This window comes from Ogataea angusta (assembly GCF_019207475.1).
Source record: "Ogataea angusta isolate 61-244 chromosome Unknown 61-244_NODE_7_length_650817_cov_90.064852, whole genome shotgun sequence".
Classification (NCBI taxonomy): Eukaryota; Fungi; Ascomycota; class Pichiomycetes; order Pichiales; family Pichiaceae; genus Ogataea; species Ogataea angusta.
Window position 1 is genome coordinate 456,158 of NW_025065221.1, and position 20,221 is coordinate 476,378.

Genomic DNA, 20,221 nt, shown 5'->3' on the forward strand with positions numbered 1-20,221 from the left:
GTTATTTGTCGGCCGAGGTTCAAACAATGTCAATTCGGAGACTAATTGCTGTGTTGTCGGACTCTCAGCCACGTCATATTCATAGCTTATTGCATATGTGCACTGTTCGGGATTCGACACGGGCTTGCTTTACTTCAGTCCCTTGACACTGCTGTGCTCTCTGAACAAAATTGCTACGTACTTCAGCCAGTTGGCTTCTTTGGTGGCCAGAATCCGCTCTGAGAAGAGCGCACACTTGTCCACCTACAGTTCACACGCCAAGTCTGGTGTGCTTCCAACGTACCGAAAAACTACTTTTAACTGCGTGGAAATGAGAATAAGGCTATTAATCAGTCTATTGTAATTATATTTTTTTATTGTTTGCTCCAGAGTGCGTGAATAGATTAGCTCAGACTCATCTTTTACACCCTATGGCCCATATATATTGGAGCACATCGTTGCAATAGAAGATTACTCCCTTGAGGATTTGTAATCAAAATTAGCAGCTCAGACGAAGATACCTACAGGCACGAAAAAACTAAGCCTTCCTCACAATCGCCATCTAAAGAACAAGAGATGATGCAAGATTTCCTGCCCTCCTACCAGCTCCACCGCTATCTGAACAGACACCTGGACGAGATCATCAACGATCACAAGCTAGACGCTCCTCCAGATTACTCTGAGGTCGCAAATGAGACCGGCAGGAGACCCCGAATGTCATTTGAGATTCGTGAGGAACCTCAGGACGGAAGGGCCTCTCTGGTTTCGGACCAGCAGAACTCTGTGTGGAGGAAGATCGACAAGCTAAGGTATATGGATCAGAGCTCTGTGTACATTGATATCCAACTGGATGACTTCACAAACATTCATTATGCTCCAGTCACTAGCGGAGACATTGTGAAAGGAACGGTGAAAGTCCACAACATCGGGCCGCATCCGATCCCCTTTGACAACATCTTTGTCAGCTTTGAAGGGTATTTTTGGGCTCTGAAGTCTTCCTCTAAAATGCTTATCCATAATTTCTTGGACATGATAGATTTTGAAGCCAGTTGTTTGTGCGAGGATCCTGATGCAGGGCTTCCGCCTGACCGTGTTTTGAGACCAAACAGCTTCTATATGGTGCGCTTCAAGTTCCAAATCCCGGAAACGTCTAAATCGGGACTTCCTCTGCCTCCAAACATGGGAGATTTGCATCTCAGACACAAGATTCATTCTCAGATCCAGGATTCGTTGTTTATGCGTGAAAACTGCTTTGGTGGAGACTATAGCTGCGACAGCTTTAGCATCAGCTACTCCATCAATGCCAGATTGCTAGAACTGAGCGAGACCAAGGACGAGCTTGTTATTAGACGTCACAGCAGACACATGGTTGCATTCACGCCCAAGTTACAAGCAGATGAGGTTTTGAGATTGCTCGATCCTGCCGATGAACTGCGCTTGCTTGTCAACTCGCTTGAAGACGAGATCAGAAGTTTGCAAATTAAAAGTGAGCCGCCGCCCGGAACCAAGGCAGACCAAGCGCCCGCGTACTCGTTCCGAGTATCACAAGAGCGGGAGGTTTTCCGACTTCAGCTGAAAAACAAGCCTGGCATGTTCATAAACAAGTATCTAGATTACTCGCTGAGCTCGGACCACCTCCAGACGAAACAGAACATAACCATTGCCTTTAAAGAGGAGATGAAAATAAGCTCAATTGACCTCTATGCTGTCAACTACTACAACCAGCGCAATATCCCCGTTCACATATCTCCTGAATGGTTTATCAACCGTGTTCCTTTTGAGACCGTCATTAGACCCAAGTTCAAGGAGCTGGAGGCAAGTTTGCAGGGTTGCGGCAACGAAGACTCGCTGGAGCTGGTGAAAAGTCTGAGCACGCTCAAGTTCACGGCAACCAAGATGCCAAAAGTGATTCAGTATAAGAAAAGGGGCCCGACCTCGTATGAGATCATCCTGACCAAACCAAAAAAAGATATTGTCATCCCGTCCTTTGAATTCGTATTTTGTGGACGCTTCTACTTCCTGCGCTTCTATGTGAAGCTGCCGCGTGACGTCCTATATCAAGGTGAGTCAAAGTTGGCTTTCGACGTTCCCGTTTTCATCCAATGAGTAATGAGGATCCTAGTGCATTTCGCAATATAGTTATGCCTTATGTTATATGTAGAGGTCTTCTTCCTCCTCGGTCACGCGATTGAGCACCTTGTCACGGCTCTTGGAGTACTCCACAGGATAGGTGTCTTTCATGTTCTTTGTTAATTTATTGCACAGCTTGGTGTTCTTGGCCAGGTTTGCGCTCAACTCTGGGATGATCTGCGTTTTCAGCTGCTCGTATCGTTTGATGTGGTTTTCTAATTTTTCGCTCACTTCGTTCATCGTTCGTAACAGTTCCTGCATTGTGTTATTTATCGTGCCTGAGACCTGCGATTGCATCATGAGCGAGCGGTCCAGCTTCACGGAGTCCAGGGAGCTATTGAGCGAGCCAATGAGATAGTCAACCGCATTAAATGTGGACCGCTCCTCCACGGGCGTCTCCTCGGTGGTTGTGTTTGTGTACGACTGAGAATCGGAGTCGACCTCGAAACTGTTTGCGTCGAGAACCATGCAAAATAATTCGATTTATTATTTTTCTTGTCGGAACCTTATGTCCAGGGATATAATAAGAGCGCGTTTGCGGCCGTTTGGGATCTCGTTCGAGAAGTCTCTGGCGGACCTCATCAGGGGGATCAGAGCGAACAATCAGGATCCGGAGAAATTGGTAGCGTTCTTCGACAAATCCATCCAGGAATGTCGGGCTGAGCTGAAAACAAACGACCTCGAACTAAAATCCATGGCCATCCTCAAACTAGCATACCTGGAGATGTACGGCTACGACATGAGCTGGTGCTCGTTCCACGTGCTGGAGGTCATTTCCTCGCCAAAGTTCCAGCACAAAAGAATAGGATACCTTGCTGCGATGCAGTTGTTCCAACGACAGAACAACGATGACGTGCTTATGCTGATGACCAATTTGCTCAAAAAAGACATCAACTCGGGCAATTCCGTGGACACCGGTGTGGCGATCAGCGGAATCGCGTCCATAGTCACTCCCGAACTGGCACAGGATATCTGTGACGATATGGTGCGAATGCTTTCGCATTCCAAGCCATTTATTAGAAAGAAGGCCGTCTTGGCCATGTACAAGATCTTCCTCAAGTACCCCGATGCTCTAAGACTGCATTTCGACAAGCTGATAGAAAAACTGGACGACGAAGACGGGTCTGTGGTCTCTGCCACGGTGAACGTCATTTGCGAACTTGCTCACAATAATCCGAAAAACTACGTCGAGCTCGCGCCGCGACTATTCGGGCTGTTGAAGGAGACGAACAACAACTGGATGGTCATCAGACTGCTGAAGCTGTTGTCGTATCTGTGTCTCGAGGAGCCCCGTCTCCGCTATATTTTGCTGCCAGAGGTGGTGGATCTCATGAACAACACGACGGCCCTTTCTCTGGTCTACGAGTCTATCAACTGCATCCACAATGGAAAGATGCTTACTCCTGACGATACGAAAGTTGCAAAGCTGATCATCAGCAAACTGATCGGCTTCATTCAAAACAGCGATCAGGATTTGCGGTATGTGGGGCTGCTGGCGTTCATTAAAACCTGCAAAATTCACAAGGAGCTCATCAAAAAGCACGAAAAAGTCATCATGGCGTCAACGTATGACCCCGACCCCACAATCAGAGAAAAGTCTCTCGAACTGATCGATTCTCTCGTGACCGACCGCAACATCGTTTCCATTGTGTCCAGACTACTTGTCCAATTGATTCCTGTGGACGAGCAGGCAGAAAGACTGGAAAGCATTAACGTTGAAACCGAATTGGCACTTCAAAGCCCTCTTATCGTGTCAGATAAGTACAGGCTGCTTGTCATTACCAAAATCATCCAGATCTGCTCCATGGACAACTACGAGCATATTCCCAATTTCCAGTGGTATCTCGGTGTTCTAGGCGACATTCTCAACATCAATGCCGAGAACAGGCTTGCTGGAGTCGAAAAGATGGTCACATCGCAATTCATGAGTGTCGGACTAAAGGTTCCAAGCATTCGCAGCAGATTGGTACAACGCAGTCTGGACTTGGTACTTGACAGTTCGCGGCTGGTCGGTTTGAAAGAAGGTTTATTCAATTGCATGTGGCTTGTTGGAGAATACTATACAGAGTATATCTCTACACTGGATGACGACGATAACGACGACAGCGATAACGAGGAGGTGTACAAAATAACGGGCGCACAAATTATCAAGTGCGTCGTGGCACAGAAAGATTTTGATAGTCTCACTGATCTAACGGACCCGACACTAAGCGTCTATATTCAATCTATGGCCAAACTATTTGGGAAATACTGTCTCTCGCTAAGACAGAGCTGGAATTCCGGAGATCGGGAACATGTGATTGAGGTGTGCCAGAATTTGATCGGGTGGCTCGAAAAGTTCCATCAGTCTGTGAATTTTGAGGTTCAAGAGCGCGCTATTTCATTCACTGAACTTCTCAAGCTTGTACTGGATGCTGTCGAGGCCGATGAAGAGAACTTCCCTAATTTCCTGGTGTCTGGGTACTCGCAGCTATTCGAACAGTACCCTATCAAGCCTGTCGGTCCGCACGCCCAAAGTCGCATCCCTATAGCCATAGACCTGGACACCGCTATTGACCACGCATCCATCTCTGATTTCCAGCGGATGCTTGCTGGAATCGAAGAAAAAGAGGCCCTGCAGCGCCAGCAGGAGGAATACGAGGAAGAGCTGGTGTCCGAGATCAACCAGTCGTCCGATGACCACGGCGACGACGAGCCACTTAGAGGTCGCCCCGACCGTTCCGACAGGATCGGCGATCCGTTCTATATCTCAATGGACACAAGCACGCCGGATGATGTCTCAATTTCAGAACCTCTTGTGGAGACCAAACACAAAAAGCCCAGCAAAAAAAAGAAGATCAGGAAGGAGAAAGTGCTCGTTCTAGGCGACGAGGACCCTGGCGAAGAGTCTGCTCCCGAGCCTGTGTCCAAACCGAAAACCAAGAAGGACAGAAGTAAGTTGCTCATTGACTCCTCGAATCTGTCGGACTTCGACCTCACTAAACCACCGGACGAACCTGATCAGGCCGAAGAGGTAGAGAAGATGCGGAAAGAGTTTGAAAAGCTCGAGCAAAAACAGGAGCCAACTGTGGTGGTGAAGAAGCCAAAGAAACCAAAGAAGAAGAAGAAGCTGGTGGTGATTGAGTAGAGTGACTAATGCATAGCTATGAAATATCTGTAGCTGATTCGAATTTTCTTTTTCTATCGGAGTCATCGTCAAAGTTCAGCACTGATTCGAGATCGCTGTTCAAAACGGAGGAGTTGGGGTTTTTCTCAAGCAATTCGTAAACCTGCGAGAGCTCGAGAGAGTCTAGATCACCTGTGTTTTGAGTTAATGGCTGAAGAATGTCTTGGAGGTATGGCTTTTGGGACAATATGGACTGCAGGATCTCCTGTTCCTGGTTGCCGGACAATTTTGATTGCGTCCCATTCAGTCTCAGTGATTCGGCGCGCATCAAGAGCTGGAGAAGCATATTGTTTCGAAGTTCAAGATACTTGATCAGTCTGTTCGCTTGTGTTTCTTTGTTCTTGAGCTTCTGTGCATCAGAATGCACCTTGGCATACTTGGTGAGCAAGTCCTCGTAAAGCTCGCTATAGTTGACGGCTGCTTCCTGAGCGACAGGGTTATTAAGCTGAGCAATGTCCATGAACAAAATACACGAATGATACAAGATTTTCAAGTCGATCGACCGGACCCAGAAAAAAGATCAAAAAAATATTTTTTAAAATATTTTCCCTTATTTTTAATGGTTTTAAAATCTACGACTGCCAACGACGTCTCGGTCTACCAGATCTCGGGAACCAACGTGGCCAGATCTCTTCCAGACTGGATTGCTCGTAAACGCAAGCGGGCTTTGAAAAACGATATCGATTACCAAAATCGTGTGGAGCTAATCCAGGATTTTGAGTTCAGTGAAGCCTCTAACCGGATCAGAGTCACTCGGGATGGCCAGTATGCGATGGCGACGGGAACATATAAGCCACAGATCCACGTTTATGATTTTGCCAACCTTTCTCTCAAGTTCGAGCGCCACACGGACTGTGAGAATGTGGACTTCCTGCTTCTCAGTGACGACTGGACCAAGTCCGTGCATTTGCAAAACGATCGCTCCATCGAATTTCAGGTGAAAGGTGGAATGCACTACAGGACCCGTGTTCCAAAGTTTGGTCGCTCTTTAGCCTACAACGAGGTGAACTGTGATTTGTATGTGGGAGCCGCAGGAAACGAGATCTATAGATTGAATTTGGAACAAGGACGATTCATGCAGCCTTTTGAGATAGATAGCGAGACCGGTGTCAACATCCTTGATATAAACGACGTTCATGGCCTGGTAGGTGCCGGATTGGAGGACGGCACTGTGGAGTTTTGGGATCACAGAGCAAGACAGAGAGTGGTCAAGATGGAGATCATTGACGGCTCCGAAATGCCCTCCACCCAAGTCACAGCACTCAAATTCCGCAATGATGGGCTGAACATGGCTGTGGGTACATCAAATGGAGTGTCATTGTTGTATGACCTCCGTCGATCGCAACCTTTAATGACTAAAGACCAAGGTTATGGATTCGCAATTAACAAAATAACCTGGCTGGATGATAATTCGAGTGTGAGCAACAAAATCATGACCTCGGACAAAAAAATCGCTAAAATCTGGGACCGTCACAGTGGTGACCTGTTTGCAAGCATGGAACCAAGTGTCGATATAAATGATGTGGAGTACATTCCTGAGTCGGGCATGTTTTTCATGGCAAATGAATCGATTCCTATGCATACTTATTACATTCCAGCTCTCGGCCCAGCTCCTAAATGGTGTTCCTTCCTCGACAACATAACCGAAGAGCTGGAAGAGAAGCCTTCAGACACAGTCTACTCGAACTATAGATTCATCACCACGCAAGACGTCGTTCGCCTCAATATCTCTCATCTTATCGGCACCAAGGTTATGCGTGCATACATGCATGGTTATTTCATTGACACCGAATTGTACGACAAGGTGAACCTGATCGCCAATCCTAACGCAATCCAAGATCAACGTGAGCGTGAAATTAAAAAACGCGTCGAGAAAGAGAGAGAATCCCGTATCCGGAGTACTGGAGCTATTTCCAACACTAAGATCAAGGTCAACAAGGACTATGCTACCAAGCTTGGACAGAAACTTGGCTCTGATGTTGCAGAGCAGGTTGTCAACGATGATCGTTTCAAGGAGATGTTTGAAGACCCAATGTTCCAGATTGACGAGGAGTCGCATGATTACAAGCAGCTTAATCCTGTTCAGGGTAGTAAGCCTTTGACGGCAGCTGAGGAATCCGACGAGGAGAAGATGAACCCAGGGGGAGATAGTGACAGTGAAAGTGAGAGTGAGAGTGAGAGCGAAAGCGAGGACGAGGCTACCATTCAGAAACGCCAGGAAATCAGAAAGAAGCAGGACCAGAGACTGAGAGAGGAGCTGGAAAAAGAAGAATATCTAAAGAAAATGCAGGCTGTTTCCATGAAACCTTTGGACGCTGCAGCTGAACTAACAGGAAAAACAGACCACAAGAACTTGTCGTTTGGCAAGCGGCTGCAGGATGTTAATAAGGAAAGAGAACAAGAAAGAGAACAGAAGCAGCAGGTCAGGGTGCACAAAAATGTTCGCGGAGAGGCCGAGATCAGCTTTGTCCCACAGAAGAAGAAGAAAGTGCGGATTGAAAGCAACGAAGATAGAGGCAAAACGCGGCAAAATTACGAAGGAAGACGCCGTGCGAGTAAAAACGCTTTCAGGGGTATGTGAATATAGTAAAATTAATTATGCACCGTTATTAATTATGCTAAATTTCTAGTTCTGTTTATCAAGATTGAGCCGCCGTTTCAGCTCGTCCCAGTCCTGTATAAGATTATTATCAATCAATTTCTTGAATATTCCCAGAAGTTTGACGTTTTCGTCAAGCATTTCTCTCTCTGCCACCAGATTGTGCAACGAGCGCCCTTTGTGGACTAGCGGAGTGAAACGTTGAGGAATCTGCACAGAAAACCCCTGGATTTGTTTGACTTTGTGGTTAGGGAGTTGTCGAGGCCTCTGAGGGCCCGATTCGTGCAGGAATCTGCACTTGGCTCCATTTTTGCAATTGCGCGAGTTCTGCCAGAACCTGCACACACGGCGGTTTCGTGGCTCATTTGCTTTCGTCTGCGTCTGGTCCTTCTGCATACTCTGTTTTTCTTGCACCCTTTTGTTCGTTGGCCAATTTTTACGTCGCTCTTCAATCCATTTTCGAATGTCTTCCTCTGATTCCAGCACTATGTTTGTTCCTGGTATTGCTATGAGCTTCGATGACAGTTCCTTTTCATCTTCTGACTCGTCACTGCATCCTTCTGCGGTGGCGTTAATGTCTAGTTCGTTTGGGTTTTTCGTGATCTCAGGTTCGTCCATGTTGGTCTCCGCTGGCTGAACACCGATTTCTGGGAAAAGATTCATGTTCTGAAGCTCAGATAAGTCGCTACTTCCCAGCTTGGCCCGTTTCGGGTCTCCAACATGCTCTTCCGCAGGCCTTTTCAGCTCGCTCATAAATCAGTTAAATAAATTATCAAGTAAATTATTTACTTATCAATGAAAAATCGCAGCGACGAGAAAAAGGGTCTCACCAAATCTGTGCTGCAAGACCCCGATGCCCTTGAAAAGCGCCGAAAAAGGTTTTTAAAGGACCAGGATCAAATAAGACGGACAAAGAATGCAGAGTTCGGCCTGATAAGCCGAGGGGAGGACCTCCGGTTGCAGCAGAGCCAATCTGCTCGAAAAGATCTCTTTGCCAAAATCCAGTCCAACATCAAATCCAAGGCCAAACCCGACTTGGTGCTCATGGACTTCCGCAAATTGAGGGAGAGCCTTCTTTCTCAGCCGCACACCGAGTTTGCAAAAGACGTGTTTGTGAGCTCGATCCGTTATTCTGCGTCAATAGGCCATCATCAGTCATACGTTCCCAGCATATTGCATCTAATAGAAGCGGAGAAAAAACACCAATTCATGTCCAGCAGTCAAAGGGAACAGGTGCTGCTGATTCTAGCGCTACACAAGTCTCACCACAACGGAGAATTTGAGCCAGTGTTCGAGTTGCTCTTGCAAAACTTTGACATTTCACCAAACTTTGAAAATCCCGCCTCATGCGACGCCGAGGCCGCGTTCTTTGCAACTTACGCCCTTATGATTAAAGACTTTTATCTCTGGACGCGCCAATATAACTCTCTGTCGGAAAATTCGTGCTACAAGTCAGTAATGGGTCTTAGACTTAAAGCGTTCAGACAGACGGAAATCGACACGCTGCATCGATCGTACTTTACGCTGAACAAACGAGTGCTACTGGAACTCGTTAACACGTCGTGGGAGGAACTGTGCAAAGATCACAATATCCCGTGGACGCTGGAGAACGACACCGTCACTATCCGTCGCAGAAAATAGCTACCACGACGCGGATTATGTAAGCTGCCACTCAAATAGATAAATTTGTATACGCAATTGGGTGTTTGACCAGACATGTCTATGCCCACGCCTGCCACCAATCTAACGCCCTCGGGGCCTCTTCCGGGAACCAGTGGAGTGAGCACCCCTGTGGCAGAGACCATAGCGATCCAAGACCTCGAGAACGGCAAATTGGACATCGATTCTATCATTGCGGAAATACAAGAGCTCCGATCTCAGATTAGCGGTTTACGATACGAGATGGCCCGCTACATAAGGCTTTTGGCCTCTGTAGACGAGGACACCACGTCGTCAGTGTTTTATCACGAGGTGGCGACACAGATCAACTTGCTCAAAAGCAATCTGGATACATATCAAAATGCATACAAAAGACTACTTCCGGTGGTTCGATACGCCAAACTCAAGATGGGAGCCAATCCTGAGGACCAACTCAGGGTTGTACCGCATGAGGTGAAGATCGAAACCAAGTTTCTGAGCGATCAACCTCTGAACAGAATCGACTCCTCGAAAAATCCGCTTATTTCCTCAATAGAGATGGGCGGGCCGCTGTCTTCGGGAAGCGTAGGGTCGCCAGGGATGAAGAATAGCGCCGCGAAACGGCCGCCTTCCAAGGCGAAGCCTGCAGCTAAAAAGAAATAGACGACGATCGACGGGACTATTCACCATTTTTTTTCGCCCAGCTCAAAAATTCCCCAATGACTGATTTTTTCACTAGATAACAGTATGGCAACTGCTTTAAGAGAAGCTTTTATCAAGGCCAAGTCGGAGAAGAGAACGGCGCTCGTGACTTTTGTCACCGCTGGACACCCCACCATAGAGGAGACAGTCCCAATCATGCAGAGTCTGCAGGCAGGTGGTGTAGATGTGATTGAACTTGGTGTTCCGTTTTCTGATCCAATGGCCGACGGACCAGTGATCCAGCACTCAAACACCGTCGCTCTGCGCAACGGTGTGACTGTGCGTATGGTTCTGGACATGGTGAAGAAGGCCAGAGCTGCTGGAGTGACTGTTCCGGTGGTTTTGATGGGATACTATAATCCTATTTTGCAATACGGCGAGAAGGAGATGATCCGTGACTCTCGTCTTGCGGGCGCCAATGGATTTATTGTTGTTGACCTGCCACCAGAGGAAGCACTGAAATTTAGAGGATACTGCAAAGACGAGGGCATGTCATACGTGCCGTTGGTTGCTCCATCTACCACCGACGAGAGACTCAAGTTGCTCGGCGACATTGCCGATTCATTCATATACGTGGTTTCTCGTATGGGCACCACAGGTGCCTCCATCTCTGTGAGCACGTCTGTTGGAATTCTGGTTGACCGCGTTCGCAAAATTACTGGAGGCAAGGCTCCGTTGGCTGTTGGGTTCGGAGTTTCCACCAGAGAGCACTTTCTTCAAGTTGGCTCATCTTCGGACGGTGTTGTGATCGGCTCAAAGCTGGTCTCGCTGCTAGACGATTCTCCGGAGGGTGAAAGAGCTGCTACTGCCGAGAAGTATGTCAGGTCGATTTTGACCGGAGAAGGTGAAAATGTTGTTGGTGAGTCGTTGTTCGAGGCGGAGCTCAATTTGGGCGCAGACGTCACTTTTGACGAGAAGCATCTCCACAACCCAAGATTTGGCGAGTACGGAGGACAGTACGTGCCTGAGATTTTGCAGGCCTGCTTGAGAGAGCTGGAGGATGGCTTTGAGAGTGCCATTGCAGACCCAAAATTCTGGGAGGAGTTCCGCTCCTTGTACGACTACATTGGCCGGCCGTCGTCTCTACACCGCGCTGACAGACTGACCGAGCATGTGGGAGGTGCTCAGATCTGGCTGAAGAGAGAGGATCTGAACCACACCGGTTCGCACAAAATTAACAACGCCTTGGCACAAATATTGATTGCCAGACGTCTTGGAAAGAGCGAGATCATCGCAGAGACTGGTGCCGGTCAGCACGGAGTTGCCACTGCCACGGCATGTGCCAAGTTTGGTCTCAAGTGCACTGTTTTCATGGGAGCAGAGGACGTCAGAAGACAGGCTCTGAACGTTTTCCGGATGAGGATTCTGGGAGCCAAGGTTGTTGCCGTTACCAACGGAACAAAGACGCTCAGAGACGCCACCACCGAGGCCTTTAGATACTGGGTGACCAACCTGTCGAACACGCACTACATTGTCGGCTCTGCGATTGGCCCACATCCATACCCAATTTTGGTGAGAACGTTCCAGAGCGTGATTGGAAACGAGACCAAAGAGCAGTTTAAGAAGATGAATAACGGCAGACTGCCAGATCTGGTTGTTGCCTGTGTTGGTGGAGGGTCCAACTCAACCGGTATGTTTTCTCCGTTCGAAAAGGACACTGGCGTGAGACTGCTGGGTGTCGAAGCAGGAGGTGAAGGACTTGACACTGACAGACATTCAGCTACGCTGACGGCAGGAAAGCCTGGTGTTTTCCACGGAGTGAAAACATACGTTCTGCAGGACAGTGATGGACAGGTCCACGACACCCACTCTGTCTCTGCTGGTCTGGATTACCCGGGTGTTGGCCCTGAGTTGTCTGCATGGAAGGATACTGGCCGTGTTGAATTCATTGCTGCCACCAACGCAGAGGCTTTAGAGGGATTCAGATTGCTGTCGCAGTACGAAGGCATCATTCCTGCCTTGGAGTCCTCGCACGCCATTTACGGTGCTGTCCAGGCCGCCAAGAAGATGTCCAAGGACCAGCATGTGATTATCAACGTTTCGGGCAGGGGCGACAAGGATGTGCAGAGCGTTGCCGAGGTGCTTCCTAAGCTTGGTCCGCAGATCGGCTGGGACCTTAGATTTGAGTCGTTTGACGACGCTAGCAAGTAATGTATATTGCACGTGTACAATTCAGATGCGAACCATCCCTGCTAATCTTGTTCGTAACTGGATGATCTATTGGTTCTGGGACCATTGACACTTAAATTGTGCTGACGTAATTTGTTTTAGCTGCAATGGAAGGGCTGTGGTAGCAGGGAGTGTAGCTCTCTGATATATAAAGATCCCAGTCATGTCATTGTTACTCTAATATTGCCTATTTTTTCCAGACCCGATTACGCGCGGTTTCAGGCAAACTAAAGAGAAATTAGCACACTCAAGGATCTGATTTCAAACAGATCAGTATATGTCTAGCCTGGAAAAATAAAAAAAATAAAAAAATACGCTTCTATGTGGCCCGGGAAAAACGTCCATCTCACCTACGGCGTGGACGGGACGTGCACGTTCGACCGAGCGAACGACTCCTTTGACTTTCCCCGGGTGCGAGGCGCAAAATCAAACCCGCTGCGGCCTCTCAAGTCGTCTTATCACTGTCTTGTTCCACCGCAGCTCGACCAGAGATCGGAAGATATTGACACGGGCAGCATCAAAACGGCGTCTGAAATTGCAGACCATACAGCTGACACGTACTTTGTGCCCAAATCACTACTCAAGGCGGGCCACCAAGAGTCTCTGGCGGCGCAGGACCATAAAATATACGATCCAACCTACGGAGACCTCCTCGCTATCCTTCGCTACGACGCTTCTAGAATTACAGCAAATCTCCTTATCAGCACTACAGGCTCATACGGGAATATTCTGGCTGTCAGTATTCTAGATTCTTCAGAAATGCCCGCTCTTTCTACAACCAAGGCTATTCAATTTAATTCTCGAATAAAGCAAATCTTCACCATTCCGGAGACTCGCCACTTTGGAGTCCGCACCAGCGTTAGCGTTAGCATATTCGAGGCACATGTGGAAAGCAAATTCAGCGTCGGGGTGGCCCGGCTCGTGGAAATCCCGCAGGAAAGCCTTGCTGGCCAGGCTTTTGCAGACGCGTGTGTCTGTCCTCAAATGGAGGCATATATTGCATTGATAGACGTGAAGGGTAACTTTGGGCTGTTCAAGCTTATCAAGAGAGATTTGGACCGCAATTTCAACGACTACAGGCGGCTGTATTTGTCTACAATACACGATCCTGCAGAGCTGTCCAATTTCAAGAGAGTACGGTTCTCGCAGCAAAACGACGAGCTTCTGCTCATGTCTCGATCGTCGCTGCACCTATGGTCGTCCAGACAACAGGTGTGCAAGGTGGTAGCAAACTACTGGTCGCGGCTGCTAGATTTGTGTGTTCCCAATGGCCAGACTGACTACTGCATTCTTTTGACCACCAGGGAGATTTCGTTGGTGCAGCTCTCTGGGTTCGAGCTTGTCTTGGGTTGGTCGCACCATTTGGACGGACAGGACCTTTCATTGAAACTTTCTGTGCAGCGATACAAGGACATGTTCGAGTGCCATATAATCTCGCAGATCAATCCACTGGTATTGGTTGTTTCGTTTGGTTTTTTGAACGGCAAGGCGCGCATTTTTGGCGATCCATATTTTTACGTCCCGCATCCTACAGAGCCAGCTCAATCCATCGCGTTTCTAGACTACGGCACGAAATTTGTCTTTTTTCAGCTCACGCGCGAGCTGGAGATCTCGCGAATGCAAATGCAACGGTCCGAAGGGGACGTTGAGGTTCCAGAAAAAAAGCTACCAAAAACGCAGGAGACAATTCCAGCGTTGCCTAAATTTCTAGACACTACAACCAGCAACTGCGGGGACGAGGCCGCAAAGCTGCTGGAAAAATTCGCCGCAGACGAGAACGACATGTATCTCTCCCTGGGATCGCTGGTTCCAACGGCAGGGCCTGTTCCTGGCAACCTAGAGTCTTTGGTAGCACAAAACGAATTGGTCGTCTACGACGCGTCAGAGCGTCTTTTTTCCGACCTGGGCCAAATCCAGAGACTACATAGTCTTCCAGACGGTCTGTTCCGGCCTCTCAGGCAGTTTGAGAACCGTGAGTCCCGGCTGAAAAGTATACTGCAGAACAAAAGAAGCCCGTGTTTGGACCGCATCAACATCAACCTCGGGCTCAGTCTGCTCACTGTGCACAAAAAGAACCAGGGCGACCGCGGAATCGAGGAGATCCGGTCGCAGCTGCCGTTTGAGCTGGCCGCGCTGTTGGACCAGTGGAGACCGCACGAGCCACACGGCACCAGCATCTTCAGCCACACAGAGCCTCTGAGCCAGGTCCCGGCGATCAGCACGTCGCAGAGCAGCAAGAAGAAGCTGAAAACGCGGCCGTCGAAGCTTGCTGGGTTCTCGCAGCGGCTCTCTCAATCGCGCCCTCCGAGAAGCTCGCAGCTGGTCCCGTCCTCGTCACAGATCAGCACATTGTCTCCTGCTAGCTCCCAGACCGCGTCTCCGCCAAGCTCGCAGCCCGAGGCACCTGTGCCGTCGCAGCTGCGCTCATCGCTTCTGACACAGAGCACCTCGTCGCAAAAAAAGCGCAAGAAGCGCAAACTGGGCGGGTTTATGTAATTGTACGCTGCCATGCGTACCTGTACTAATATTATTTTCTTTCAAAAATATTCTTTCCATGCTGTGGAGACTATTACTGGCCTCCATCTTCTATGCCTGCTCCATTCTGGCCACCGAGTATGGCATCTTAGGTAACAGCAGCGAAAATATCAGAGGCCTGGCAGCAGACTACGCCAGTGCCAACAGCAGGTCACTTTTCTGGGGAGCGTATCGGTCGAATCTGTATTTCGGAGTGAAGCCTCGGCTGCCTGAGTCCCTGCTGACGGGTCTGATGTGGTTCAACGTGGACAGCTACCAGGGAATTGGCGCTCTGCGCCACGAGTGTCGTCAGGACGACCAATTGGACACTTTCGGATGGACCAGATACGACCCCAGACTCGGGGGCCACGAAGTTGTCAAGGACGCTCAGTTTGGGCTCAAGCTCGAGGCAGATTTTGTGAAGACGGACGACGGCAACTGGGCGTTGCGTGTGTCTGGAAAACCAAAGAATAAAGACACCAAAACGTCGGTGGTGTTTTACGCTGGTCTCGAGGGAGAAGGACAGCTGACGTATGCTGGCGGCGACGACGTGACCGACGGCGATGTGAAGTTGGTCGGGTACTCAGAGCGGCTTGGTGGGGTGTTTGACCTGGACATTACGAAAGGCTCGTCTAAGCAGTACGTCCCAGAAGGCGACTATCGCGGTCTGGGACTCGATGCGTCAAAAACCAGACACTTGTCTCTGATGGTTCCTACAGGCAACGTTTGGCGAGCAAAGGATATTTTTCTGACGCTTCTGGGAGAAAAGATCAAGAAGCTACAGGAAACGCTGGACAAGGAGGACAGGGTCCCGCCTGAGCAGCTGTTCCAGATGAAAAATATCGACAATTTCGAAGGAAACATGCATTTTGTGCAGAAAACGTTCCAGGGCAGTTTTGAGTTTGACATTATTTTCAACCTGGCAGACAACGAGCCACTGACTGCGGAGCAGCTTCCTGAGAAAATTACAAAAATGAACGCAAACTTTGACTCTAAGTTTGCAAGAAACTTCCAGCTTGCTCCTCCGTTTGTCAAGCCCAAGCATTTCCAGTTTGCAAAAGAGATGCTCTCACAGCTGCTGGGTGGAATCAGCTACTTCTACGGCGACCAGCTGGTGGACCGGAACGCCGTGGTGGACGATATCGAGTTCAGCCACGCCAACCTCGAAGGCAAGCCGGAGGGACCGTACGAGCTGTTTACTGCCGTCCCGAGCAGACCATTTTTTCCCCGGGGTTTCTACTGGGATGAAGGTTTCCACCTGTTGCCGGTTCTGGAGTACGACTCGGACCTGGCGCTCGAGATTGTCCAGAGCTGGTTTTCTCTGATTGACGACGACGGCTGGATTGCCAGGGAGCAGATCCTGGGCGACGAGGCCAGAAGCAAAGTGCCTCCAGAGTTCACCGTTCAGAATCCCAACATCGCGAACCCGCCGACGCTGATGCTGGTTTTCACCAAGCTGCTGGACCTGGCGAAGCAGGCCCAGGAGGCCGCGAAGTACGGCGTGGACATCGACTCGTTTGCGGGTCCATTGCGGCTGGGCGACATGCACCTGGAAAATCCAGAGCTGCTCGTGAGCTACGCAAATAAAATATATCCGCAGCTCCAAAAACATTACGACTGGTTCCGCAGGACGCAGCGCGGCGAGACAAAACTTTTCGGCAGAACGTGCCGCTCCGCGCTCGACGTGTTCCGCTGGAAAGGCCGCACCAAGGACCATTGTCTGCCCAGCGGGATCGACGACTACCCAAGATCGCCGCCAGACATAGCAGAGCTGCACATTGACTTGCTGGCCTGGATGGGAGCGATGACGAGGTCGATGTACAGGATCGCGTTTCTGCTCGAGAAACACCAAGACGCACAGCAATACAAAGAGATATACGACAACATCGTCGCCAACATGGAAGATCTGCATTGGAGCAGTAAGGACCGCAGCTACTGCGACGTGACGGTGGACGAAGAGGACGAGGACGTTTTTGAGTGCCATGTCGGGTACGTCAGCATCATGCCTTTTGTGCACCGGCTGGTTCCTGCGTCGTCTGAGCATCTGAAACACGTTCTGGACCAGCTACAGGACCCTGAGCAGCTGTGGTCGCCGTATGGCATCAGATCGCTGTCCAGAAAAGATCCATACTTCCATCAGGGAGAGGACTACTGGAGAGGCCACATTTGGGTCAACATCAACTACCTGGTGCTGGAGAGTCTGCAGTACTATGCTGCGCAGCCAGAAACGTCTCCAGAGATCCGCGCTCAGATGAGCGATATATACGAGTCGCTGCGGAAAAACCTGATCGGAAATATCTACGAGCAGTACCGGAAAACAGGATACACGTGGGAGCAGTACAACGAGGAGACGGGAGCCGGACAGCGGACACGGCACTTCTCCGGCTGGACGTCGCTGGTGGTGCTGATGATGAAGATGCCGGAGCGTATATAATAGAGAGAGGGCTAGAAAACCTCCTGTGCAAGTCACGTGCATATAGACAGGGGAGGAAATTTTTCGTGGGTAGCACTAGGGTGAATTTTTCAAAATTTTTACTTGGATAATTTAACAACTACAACATGGCTCCAAAAGGAAAGAAGGTCGCCCCAGCTCCTTTGTCGACCAAGGCTGCTAAGAGCACTGGTCCAAAGAACCCTTTGATTGAGTCCACTCCAAGAAGCTTTGGTATTGGACAAAACATCCAACCTAAGAGAGCCTTGAACAGATTTGTCAAATGGCCACAATACATCAGACTGCAGAGACAGAAGAAGGTGCTCTCGATGAGATTGAAGGTTCCTCCGGCTATTGCCCAGTTCGCCAACACTTTGGACAGAAACACTGCTGCTGAGGTCTTCAAGCTCCTGAACAAGTACAGACCGGAGACTGCTGCTGAGAAGAAAGAGAGACTCACCAAGGAGGCTGCTGCCATTGCCGAGGGCAAGAAGAAGGAGGACGTTTCATCCAAGCCATTTGTTGTCAAGTACGGTTTGAACCACGTTGTTTCTTTAATCGAGAACAAGAAGGCCAAATTGGTGTTGATTGCCAACGATGTCGATCCTATCGAGCTGGTTGTCTTCCTGCCAGCTCTGTGCAGAAAGATGGGTGTCCCATACGCTATCGTCAAGGGTAAGGCTAGATTGGGAACCCTTGTCCACCAGAAGACCAGTGCTGTTGCTGCTCTGGTCGACGTTAGACCAGAGGACGAGGCTGCTTTGGCCAAGCTCGTTTCCACCATCAACGCTAACTTCATTGAAAAGTACGAGGACCAGAGAAGACACTGGGGTGGAGGTGTGATGGGTGCTAAGACCAATGCTAAGCTGGCCAAGAGAGCCAAGGCTGCTGCTGTTGCTGCTGCCAACGCTCCAAAGAGAGTCGAGGCATAAATAATGGAGAGTAACAAAGATTTAAGATAACACGGACTGTAGCAGCGATGGCTAATATGTGCTAGGATCAATCTATTACACTCTGAATACCTGCTATTTTGATGACATATACACTTCTATCCCTTATTTCAACTTGTAGAACAACTTTGGAGCAACGCAGTCGTTGATACAGTGCTGGAGGTGGAAGAATTCCTCCACGCAGTCTTCCTTGTATTCCTTTTCGTCGTATCCTGGCTCCTCCATCTCTTTGGTCACTCTCTCGACACACTCCTGGTAGTGATGAACATGATGTGCGCATTCCTTGGTTTCGGAACATTGTTTTCTAAGGGCATCCATTGGGTCGCCGGCCTCTTCTTCCTCATCGTCCTCGTCCTCGTCGTCCTCATCGTCCTCTTCTTCTTCCTCGGCGTCGTCACCGCCTGCTTCCTCTTCTCCCGTTGGCTCCTCGGAGGCCTCCTCTTCCACTTCTTCGACAGGCTCTTCGGCAGGCTCCTCTGCGTAAGCGGTGATTGGCGACAGGACGTCTATGAAATTTCTAAGCAAGGACATTGCAAATCAACACGAGTGGATATTCTACAAAACTTTTTGACCTTAGAGAATAACACTCTACACCGAAAAATTTCAATTTTTGTGGTTTTCATTGGTGGATACTAGATTGGGGTCGACCGTCGCGTCGGGCCCGTAATCCCACGAGAAAAAAAATAAAAACTCCATGGCCGTGGCCGGGTAACCTATCCCTTGCTGTTCACGTTTCTGGAAAAATGTCTCTCGCCATCCTCCGTCTGCCGTCGTGTTGCCCTCACCGGACGAAAAATTTTGAAAACCCTCTGTTATTAAGACCGAAAAAATCACCAATTGTAACACCAACTTAGTCCTATCCGGAACCCTACTGCGGCAATAAGAATCCTGGTGAACCTCAAACGTTGAATATGTCTGCCTCCGAAGTCGAATCAGCCCAGCCAGTTACCGAGCAATCCCCATCGCCAGTCGAAGAGACTGATCCAAACAAGGTTTTTGTGGGTAACTTGCCATACGATACCACTGAAGATCAATTGAAAGCATTGACTCCTGAACTGGAAGTTGTGTCAGTGGAGCTTCCAACCAGAACTGTCACTAAGAAAACAGACCAGACCACCGTCCAACTTCAAAAGGGCCACGGTTTTATTGTCTACAAGAGCTCTGAAGACGCTGCCAAGGCAATCGAACTGATTGGCGGCAAGACGGTAGGAGAAAGAGAGGTGTACGCCAGAGCTGCTCTTCCTCCAAGCCTTGCACCAAAGAGGGAGAGAAAGCCAAAGAAGACTGCGCAAAGGTCTGCGGCTTCGAGCGCTAGCGGCAAGACGAAGAAGAAGAGCAAGGCCAAGGCCAAGGCGGAAGCCAAGGCATCTGGCTCTGAGTCCGACGCCAAGACCGATTCCAAAGAGGCCTCTCCTGCTGATCAGAGCGAGGCCACTTCTGCCGAGTCGTCCGCGCCTGTGAAAAAGGCCAGAAAGCCAGTCTTGTCCAAGGAGGAGAAGCAGAAGAAGTTGTCAGAGGGCGTTCCTTCCAAGACCACACTGTTCCTGGGCAACCTCGACAAGTCTGTTACCAGCAAAGATTTGAAGGAACTGTTTGCAGAGTACGAGCCAGTCTGGATCCGTGTTCCGAGAAGAGAGCTTCCAAAGAACCTGTACTTGAAGCTGAAGGCCAGAAACGTCCAAATCGACAACAAAGGTATTGCTTTTGTGAGATTCAAGTCTGAGGAGGACCAGCAAAAGGCGCTCAAGGAGTTCGAAAACAAGGAGTACAAGAACAGAAAGCTCAACGTCACGGTTGCAATTGACTCTGCTGTGGAGGCTGCTGCTGAGGCATCTTCAGAGGGCAAGGAAAATGAGTGAAAGCATTCAGCACGTTTAGACATCTCATTCATCGGACACGCGTTTCTGTAGACTTGTGTCATTTTTGCTTTGTATATTTATATA

General features: G+C 49.3%; 14 protein-coding genes across 14 annotated transcripts; 10 read left to right on the plus strand and 4 right to left on the minus strand.

The window, feature by feature from the left end:
• Window positions 1-555: 555 nt before the first annotated feature.
• KL928_003710 (uncharacterized protein) lies at window positions 556-2,085 on the plus strand (the record flags this gene model as incomplete). The annotated part of the gene is made up of 1 exon (XM_043204328.1): window positions 556-2,085. One exon carries the CDS (start codon window positions 556-558, stop codon window positions 2,083-2,085), a length of 1,530 nt encoding a protein of 509 aa, XP_043059152.1.
• Window positions 2,086-2,130: 45 nt separating this feature from the next.
• On the minus strand, window positions 2,131-2,577 carry KL928_003711 (uncharacterized protein; the record flags this gene model as incomplete). Its single annotated transcript, XM_043204329.1, has 1 exon — window positions 2,131-2,577. The coding sequence occupies one exon, from the start codon at window positions 2,575-2,577 to the stop codon at window positions 2,131-2,133; it is 447 nt and encodes a 148-aa protein (XP_043059153.1).
• A 40-nt stretch (window positions 2,578-2,617) lies between these two features.
• KL928_003712 (uncharacterized protein) lies at window positions 2,618-5,236 on the plus strand (the record flags this gene model as incomplete). Its single annotated transcript, XM_043204330.1, has 1 exon — window positions 2,618-5,236. One exon carries the CDS (start codon window positions 2,618-2,620, stop codon window positions 5,234-5,236), a length of 2,619 nt encoding a protein of 872 aa, XP_043059154.1.
• Window positions 5,237-5,252: 16 nt separating this feature from the next.
• Window positions 5,253-5,735, minus strand: KL928_003713 (uncharacterized protein; the record flags this gene model as incomplete). Its single annotated transcript, XM_043204331.1, has 1 exon — window positions 5,253-5,735. The coding sequence occupies one exon, from the start codon at window positions 5,733-5,735 to the stop codon at window positions 5,253-5,255; it is 483 nt and encodes a 160-aa protein (XP_043059155.1).
• Window positions 5,736-5,834: 99 nt separating this feature from the next.
• On the plus strand, window positions 5,835-7,856 carry KL928_003714 (uncharacterized protein; the record flags this gene model as incomplete). The annotated part of the gene is made up of 1 exon (XM_043204332.1): window positions 5,835-7,856. The coding sequence occupies one exon, from the start codon at window positions 5,835-5,837 to the stop codon at window positions 7,854-7,856; it is 2,022 nt and encodes a 673-aa protein (XP_043059156.1).
• Window positions 7,857-7,901: 45 nt separating this feature from the next.
• KL928_003715 (uncharacterized protein) lies at window positions 7,902-8,627 on the minus strand (the record flags this gene model as incomplete). Its single annotated transcript, XM_043204333.1, has 1 exon — window positions 7,902-8,627. The coding sequence occupies one exon, from the start codon at window positions 8,625-8,627 to the stop codon at window positions 7,902-7,904; it is 726 nt and encodes a 241-aa protein (XP_043059157.1).
• A 42-nt stretch (window positions 8,628-8,669) lies between these two features.
• On the plus strand, window positions 8,670-9,515 carry KL928_003716 (uncharacterized protein; the record flags this gene model as incomplete). The annotated part of the gene is made up of 1 exon (XM_043204334.1): window positions 8,670-9,515. One exon carries the CDS (start codon window positions 8,670-8,672, stop codon window positions 9,513-9,515), a length of 846 nt encoding a protein of 281 aa, XP_043059158.1.
• Window positions 9,516-9,590: 75 nt separating this feature from the next.
• Window positions 9,591-10,175, plus strand: KL928_003717 (uncharacterized protein; the record flags this gene model as incomplete). Its single annotated transcript, XM_043204335.1, has 1 exon — window positions 9,591-10,175. One exon carries the CDS (start codon window positions 9,591-9,593, stop codon window positions 10,173-10,175), a length of 585 nt encoding a protein of 194 aa, XP_043059159.1.
• An 84-nt stretch (window positions 10,176-10,259) lies between these two features.
• On the plus strand, window positions 10,260-12,365 carry KL928_003718 (uncharacterized protein; the record flags this gene model as incomplete). Its single annotated transcript, XM_043204336.1, has 1 exon — window positions 10,260-12,365. The coding sequence occupies one exon, from the start codon at window positions 10,260-10,262 to the stop codon at window positions 12,363-12,365; it is 2,106 nt and encodes a 701-aa protein (XP_043059160.1).
• Window positions 12,366-12,704: 339 nt separating this feature from the next.
• KL928_003719 (uncharacterized protein) lies at window positions 12,705-14,879 on the plus strand (the record flags this gene model as incomplete). The annotated part of the gene is made up of 1 exon (XM_043204337.1): window positions 12,705-14,879. The coding sequence occupies one exon, from the start codon at window positions 12,705-12,707 to the stop codon at window positions 14,877-14,879; it is 2,175 nt and encodes a 724-aa protein (XP_043059161.1).
• A 58-nt stretch (window positions 14,880-14,937) lies between these two features.
• KL928_003720 (uncharacterized protein) lies at window positions 14,938-17,331 on the plus strand (the record flags this gene model as incomplete). Its single annotated transcript, XM_043204339.1, has 1 exon — window positions 14,938-17,331. One exon carries the CDS (start codon window positions 14,938-14,940, stop codon window positions 17,329-17,331), a length of 2,394 nt encoding a protein of 797 aa, XP_043059162.1.
• A 125-nt stretch (window positions 17,332-17,456) lies between these two features.
• On the plus strand, window positions 17,457-18,260 carry KL928_003721 (uncharacterized protein; the record flags this gene model as incomplete). Its single annotated transcript, XM_043204340.1, has 1 exon — window positions 17,457-18,260. One exon carries the CDS (start codon window positions 17,457-17,459, stop codon window positions 18,258-18,260), a length of 804 nt encoding a protein of 267 aa, XP_043059163.1.
• Window positions 18,261-18,383: 123 nt separating this feature from the next.
• KL928_003722 (uncharacterized protein) lies at window positions 18,384-18,809 on the minus strand (the record flags this gene model as incomplete). Its single annotated transcript, XM_043204341.1, has 1 exon — window positions 18,384-18,809. One exon carries the CDS (start codon window positions 18,807-18,809, stop codon window positions 18,384-18,386), a length of 426 nt encoding a protein of 141 aa, XP_043059164.1.
• A 380-nt stretch (window positions 18,810-19,189) lies between these two features.
• Window positions 19,190-20,137, plus strand: KL928_003723 (uncharacterized protein; the record flags this gene model as incomplete). Its single annotated transcript, XM_043204342.1, has 1 exon — window positions 19,190-20,137. The coding sequence occupies one exon, from the start codon at window positions 19,190-19,192 to the stop codon at window positions 20,135-20,137; it is 948 nt and encodes a 315-aa protein (XP_043059165.1).
• Between the last annotated feature and the right edge of the window lie 84 nt (window positions 20,138-20,221).